General features: G+C 47.3%; 1 protein-coding gene across 2 annotated transcripts; it reads right to left on the reverse strand.

Annotated features, from left to right (window-relative positions):
* Positions 1-2,108: 2,108 nt before the first annotated feature.
* On the reverse strand, positions 2,109-6,850 carry csnk2b (casein kinase 2, beta polypeptide). Of its 2 annotated transcripts, none has more exons than XM_061253421.1 (7): positions 6,694-6,850; positions 5,865-5,952; positions 5,551-5,653; positions 4,987-5,102; positions 3,468-3,543; positions 2,971-3,160; positions 2,109-2,727 (listed from the first exon to the last, which is right to left on the reverse strand). In XM_061253421.1, the coding sequence occupies exons 2-7, from the start codon at positions 5,934-5,936 to the stop codon at positions 2,637-2,639; spliced, it is 648 nt and encodes a 215-aa protein (XP_061109405.1). In that variant the 5' UTR covers positions 5,937-5,952; positions 6,694-6,850; the 3' UTR covers positions 2,109-2,636. The 2 variants fall into 2 exon arrangements, with proteins under 2 accessions (XP_061109405.1, XP_061109406.1); XM_061253422.1 differs by lacking the exon at positions 6,694-6,850 and adding an exon at positions 6,454-6,622.

Genomic DNA, 6,850 nt, shown 5'->3' on the forward strand with positions numbered 1-6,850 from the left:
ACCGTCACGTAAGCAATGCCAAGTGCTACCACACAGCGGATAATTATTATAATTACACTGCAGAGAGCGAGCAGCACAGGGTGAGGCGGGAGCAGCATACGACCCAGAGAGTCTACACCACGGACAAGTCTCAACACACCTCCAGCGCTGCGCACAACTTCCTGGTATCCCTGCAGAACGGCCGATAACGTAAGCCCAGGCCGGGCCAGGTGCCTCCTTGAAATAGGAGGACGGTGGGAATTATACAGGCCCAAAGCCAGGGGCGGGGGGTACAGGGGCAGGAAATAATTTTCTTTGTTTGGGGGGGGGGGGCAGAATTTCTGCCGAATTTCTTTGCATTGTGCTTTCCAACATAGCAGCAGTGAGGACACATACAGTACTGTGTGTGTGTGCTAATCTCCCTTTGCCCCTGACTATCGCCTGGGCAACGCTGCTACGTGCTGTACCTCATCTGACCTGTTCAGTTGTTTGTTTTCTGTGACCTTGATATGCACCGTTTTGTACGTCGCTTTTGTACGAAATTAAATGTGATGTAATGGACTATAAACGACTGGCGAAGGATTTGCGGGTCCTCCTCGCCGTTTCCCCGAGGTGGACGGCGTACGGTCGACGCACACACTGTCCACCTGGCCTGCGCGGGCATTGGGAAACGTGTGCAGTGCAACGTATACACACACACGTACACACACACACACACATGCACGCGCGTATACACACGCACACACACACACGCGCAAGCACACGCAGACACACAAGCACGAGCGCACGCACATACACACGCACGTACACACACACGCACGCACGCACGCACACACGCAAGCACACGCACGCACGCACACAAACACACAAACACACACACACGCACGCACGCACGCACGCGTATACACACACACACGTACACACACACACACACTGTCCAACTCGCCGCCACAGGCATTGAGAAGCGCATTTGTGGGGTGTGTGAAGAGCAACGTCTGCAAAGTGCTTGGATTTCTCAGTGTGAACGATGGTCTCAAATCTCACACACACACCACGCACGCATACACACAGACGTCACAGTGGAAACACAACACACACTGCAGCCTAACAGTGACATCATACGGTCACTGGATGAATAACAGCTTGAACCAATCTGGCCATTCTGCTCTGACCTCTCTCATTAACAAGGCATTTTCACCCTCAGAACTGCCACTCACTCACAGTATGTTCTCTGTAAACTTGACTGTTGTGTGTCCCAGGAGCTACGGAGCCATCTCCTCTGGCACCAAGAAAAGGTCACAATTGCATTTCTTCCCACATTGTGTTGTTTGGTCTCAACAACAATTGAACCTCTTCACCATGTCTGCACGCTCTAAGAATAGACTTGCCGCCACAGGCTGAATAGATATTTGCAATAACAAACAGGTGTCCAGGTCTACCTAAGTGGTCACTGAGTCGATGTGTCAAAAGCATACGAAGCAGGATTATGGGATTAGCTGGACAAACTGCAGAGTAAAACCTGGAACCGTCCCAAATCTGGACATGGACTGGAGTAAACTCAGTAACTCAGTAATCCTGCATTGTGATACAGGGCCCATCTAACTCAGTAATCCTGCATTGTGATACAGGGCCCAGCTAACTCAGTAATCCTGCATTGTGATACAGGGCCCATCTAACTCAGTAATCCCGCATTGTGATACAGGGCCCAGCTAACTCAGTAATCCTGCATTGTGATACAGGGCCCAGCTAACTCAGTAATCCTGCATTGTGATACAGGGCCCAGCTAACTCAGTAATCCTGCTTTGTGATACAGGGCCCAGCTAATTTAGTAATCCTGCTTTGTGATACAGGGCCCAGCTAACTCAGTAATCCTGCTTTGTGATACAGGGCCCAGCTAACTCAGTAATCCTGCTTTGTGATACAGGGCCCAGCTAATTTAGTAATCCTGCTTTGTGATACAGGGCCCAGCTAACTCAGTAATCCTGCTTTGTGATACAGGGCCCAGCTAACTCAGTAATCCTGCTTCGTGATACAGGGCCCAGCTAACTCAGTAATCCTGCTTTGTGATCCAGTGACCTGTAAAGTACTCGTGCATGACAAGAGAAAAAGAGAAACACCAAAAACAAAAACTATTTCATTTCTCTTTTTATTACAAAAAAAGAAAATAATTTGTTTGTGTAGCTGCAGGACAAAAACAAAGAAAACAAACTAAGAAAACCCCCAATAATTTAATTCCTAAGCGGACTCCTACTGAATGATTGCAGTGAGACAAAAATCTAAGTAGGGGGAAGAAGGGGATTCATACATTCTTAAAAACAATTAAACAGAATACTCACTTCACCAACTTAAATGTGTGTGTATGTTTGTGTGCGTCTGTGTATGTGCATAATGTGTGCGTGTATGTGTGTGTGTGTGTGTGTATGTGCATAATGTGTGCGTGTATGTGTGTGTGTGTGTGTGTGTGTGTGTGTGCAGGTGCATAACGTGTGCGTGCGTGTGTATGTATGTGCATAACGTGAGCGTGTTGTGTAGAAGAGTACCCAGCCTTAGACCCAGGATCAGGGTGCACCTGGTTCTGCTGTAGTGGGATCATAACACAGCTTTAGCAGCTTGAATCGGACACCGCCCCCACCATCTCTGCCCCTGCACCCAGGGCTTCAGCGGATGGCTTTGACAGGACTCTTGAAGCTGGACGCGGCCTGAAGCTGAAGCTGATAGGCCATGGGATGGATCTTAAAGCCGTAAAGCCTGAGAGAGAACAAAAAGAAGAATTATCACATCACACATAGGCCATAGCCTAACAGCTCGACTGATCTTATCGAGGCTACACCCGGGCTTGAACCACCAACCTTTCTGGTGCCAGTCAAGCACCTTAGTCACGAGGCTATAGACCACCACGAAACCAAACTAAAATTGTGAAAAGTCCCAAGTTTTCAGTATTCTTCCTGAAAAGGGGTATGAAATGGAGAAATGGAGCAGGCAGGATCTCACCTGGGCACAAACTGGTTGGCCGGTCTCTTGGGCCGGTACTCGGGGTGAACCATGAACAGCATGTGGGGGAACCCCGTGCCGAAATAGGCCCCGTCCGTGTGGTGGTGCCGCGAGGATTTGGGCGTGTACACGTCCATACACTTTGGGCAGTAGAGCTTCACCATGGCCTCCCCTGGGATGTCCGATAACCCTGCAGAAAAAAGGACACAGAGAGAGTCAATATAGCACATACACTACAGTACATTAACACTGCACTGAGAGAGAGGGTTAATGCAGTATATACACACTGACTGGACACTACAGTACATTAACACTGCACTAAGAGAGAGGGTTAATACCGTATATACACACTGGCTGACTGGACACTACAGTACATTAACACTGCACTGAGAGAGAGGGTTAATACAGTATATACACACTGACTGACTGGACACTACAGTACATTAACACTGCACTGAGAGAGACGGTTAATACAGTATATATATACACTGACTTACCAATCGGTAGCATGGGCTGATTCTCACAGTAGACTCTAGGACAGTAGCCAAAATCTCCCTGTTGGTACTTCTCCAACTGAAGCAGGAAAGAGAAGAGGATAATGGGAGAGAAAGGGGGAATGAGAGGATGAGCGAGGGGGAGAGAGGGAGAGAGAAATGAAAATAAATATTGAAATAATACATGAAGAGGGGAAGAGGATTTTCAGCCTGTGCTCCTCATTTCCTTACAGAACAGCCATAAAACTGTGACCTGGGGGAGTTCTAGTCCAGACACGCTCCTTTTGTGCAAATACTATTTTTTGTGAAGCAACTTCAGTATTGCATAAACAGTGTGTGTATGCGAGTGGGTGTGTGTGTGCGTTTTTGTGTGAGTGAGTGAGTGAGTGAGTGTGTGTGTGTGTGTGTGTGTGTGTGTGAGAGAGTGAGTGTGTGTGTGTGTGTGTGTGTGATAGTGGTGAGTGTGTGTGCGTGTGTGTGTGTGTGGTGAGTGTGTGTGTGTGTGATAGTGGTGAGTGTGTGTGTGTGTGTGTGATAGTGGCGAGTGTGTGTGTGTGTGTGTGATAGTGGCGAGTGTGTGTGTGTGTGTGTGTGTGATAGTGGGGAGTGTGTGTGTGTGTGTGTGTGTGTGTGTGTGTGTGTGTGTGTGTGTGTGTGTGTGAGATAGTGGTGAGTGTGTGTGTGTGTGTGATAGTGGTGAGTGTGTGTGTGTGTGTGTGTGTGTGTGTGTGTGTGTGTGTGTGATAGTGGTGAGTGTGTGTGTGTGTGTGTGTGATAGTGGGGAGTGTGTGTGTGTGTGTGTGTGTGGTGAGTGTGTGTGTGTGTGTGTGTGTGTGAGATAGTGGTGAGTGTGTGTGTGTGTGTGTGTGATAGTGGTGTGTGTGTGTGTGTGTGTGTGTGTGTGTGTGTGTGATAGTGGTGAGTGTGTGTGTGCGTGTGTGTGTGTGGTGAGTGTGTGTGCGTGTGTGTGTGTGTGAGATAGTGGTGAGTGTGTGTGTGTGTGTGTGGTAGTGGTGTGTGTGTGTGTGTGTGTGTGTGTGTGAGTGTGTGTGTGTGTGATAGTGGTGTGTGTGTGTGTGTGTGTGTGTGTGTGTGTGTGATAGTGGTGTGTGTGAGTGTGTGAGTGTGTGTGTGAGTGTGTGTGTGTGTGTGTGTGTGTGTGTGATAGTGGTGTGTGTGTGTGTGTGTGTGTGTGTGTGTGTGTGTGTGTGTGTGTGTGTGTGTGTGATAGTGGTGTGTGTGAGTGTGTGAGTGTGTGTGTGTGTGTCTGTGTGTGTGTGTGGGTGTGTGTGTGAGTGTGTGTGAGTGTGTGTGTGTGTGTGTGAGTGTGTGTGTGTGATAGTGGTGTGTGTGTGTGTGCGTGTGTGTGTGTGTGTGATAGTGGTGTGTGTGAGTGTGTGAGTGTGTGAGTGTGTGTGTGTCTGTGTGTGTGTGTGTGAGTGTGGGTGTGTGTGTGTGTGTGAGTGTGTGTGAGTGTGTGTGTGTGATAGTGGTGTGTGTGTGTGTGCGTGTGTGTGTGTACCATCTGAGCGATGCCTCGGTTGGTGAGGATGTATCGGGCGTGGATCAGGCCGTACAGCATCTCGGCTGCCTGTTCAATCAGGTCACTCTGATTGGGGTTATCCTCCAGCTCCTCATCTGAGACACAGCACAGCATTACACTCACACACACTCACACACACTCACACACACTCACACACACTCACACACACTCACTCACACTCACTCACACTCACTCACACTCACTCACACTCACTCACACTCACTCACACTCACTCACACTCACACACACTCACACACACTCACACACACACACACTCACTGACACACACTCACACACACTCACACACACTGACACACACTGACACACTGACACACTGACACACTGACACACACTCCCACACACACACACCCTCCCACACACACACAACCACCCACACACACACACACAACCACCCACACACACACCATTACACACACTCACACACACACACACACACACACCATTACACACACACACACACACCACTATTACACGCATACCACTATTCAACACGACTGTAATTACACACTGTCATGTACTGACCGGGTTCCAAGTCCAAGATCATGTCCAAGGCCTGCCGATAATGTGGAACCTGCTCATTCAGGCCTGTGAGGTTAAACTTGTCCTGGATATAGTCCTCATCCACCTGACACAGTGAGAGAGAGACTTCTCACTTTCAAAGCTGCACCCTTTTTGATAATTTATAGTATCTGAACACAAAATTAAGATTACTGGGGAGTACATTTGGGGCCAGTTTCACAGGCACAGATTAAGCTTAGTCGTAGACCAAGATAAATCTGTGTCGTTGAAACGAGATCTTGGGGTTTAAAATTATGCTTCGCCTAATGTTCGCCTACCTCACAAAAGAATTCGTTTCCTCTCAGTCCACAGAACCAGGAGATCCATGAAACCTCTTCAGAACTGCTCATCGCGGGACTTCTCAATCTGAGCAGCGGTTAATACACAAACGTCAAAAGAAAACCCACCCCGACAGATCGACAAAAGAACTCGCGTAAATACGCACTTCATGCGCGTGTTCAAAGGCGAACGATAAAATAACGTTCGTTTTTGCGTATCAGCTGACAGAAGACATACTGAAACGTTGGCATGGAAAAGCTTTCGCCGGGAATAACGTTACAAGTTAGGCTATCGACCATCTAACCTAGTAAGGTAACTCTTAACTTATTATTATTATCATTTAACAAAACCGCACCCCATACCTAACGCTAACAAGCTAGATAACACGTGTGTGTGTGTGTGTGTATATATATATATATATATATATATATATATATATACATATATACATATATACACACACACACACACACACACACACACACACACACACACACACACACACACGGATAAACAGAAAGCAAGAGACAACTATAAACATACAAAGCTTGCTATCAAACACGGTTCTCTATTCAATATGTACTGTACCTGAACTGTAACGCAACGAAACTGCTGCCTGGTGTAATTTAAAGGTTTTGTTGGACGTGGTTTTACTTCAATATAGCTAGTTATTCTGCACGATGCCTTAACCGGTTCTGGTGACTTAAAAATAACGCTGCCCGTCAGCAGCAATCCAATATGGCGTAGTGTTCTGTCTACGCCAACATTAAACATGTAGCCTATTCCATGTTCCGAAACGACCATTTTTAAAGACACTTGGCGACTTACCCCCTCTCTGTGGACAAAGGTGTCAATAAAACAGCAAGAGTGTTATTTTGAGAAGTTTCTAGTAACCCGGTTGAGCCAAACACTAGATAAATACAGCTACCTCAGTCTATAACCCGGCTTTAATTTCGGTAATAGACAAACACATCTAGACAGGATA

Source organism: Conger conger, chromosome 9 (assembly GCF_963514075.1).
Source record: "Conger conger chromosome 9, fConCon1.1, whole genome shotgun sequence".
In the NCBI taxonomy this organism is placed as follows: Eukaryota; Metazoa; Chordata; class Actinopteri; order Anguilliformes; family Congridae; genus Conger; species Conger conger.

What these genes read in the sequence shown, in the direction of transcription:
- csnk2b (XM_061253421.1), bottom strand. Translation starts at nt 5,936, where the DNA reads ATGAGCAGTTCTGAAGAGGTTTCATGGATCTCCTGGTTCTGTGGACTG. An exon ending in GATCTTGGACTTGGAACCCG is followed by an intron (nt 5,103 to 5,550) that starts GTCAGTACATGA and finishes GCTGTGTCTCAG; the next exon opens with ATGAGGAGCTGGAGGATAAC. An exon ending in GCCAACCAGTTTGTGCCCAG is followed by an intron (nt 2,728 to 2,970) that starts GTGAGATCCTGC and finishes GTTCTCTCTCAG; the next exon opens with GCTTTACGGCTTTAAGATCC.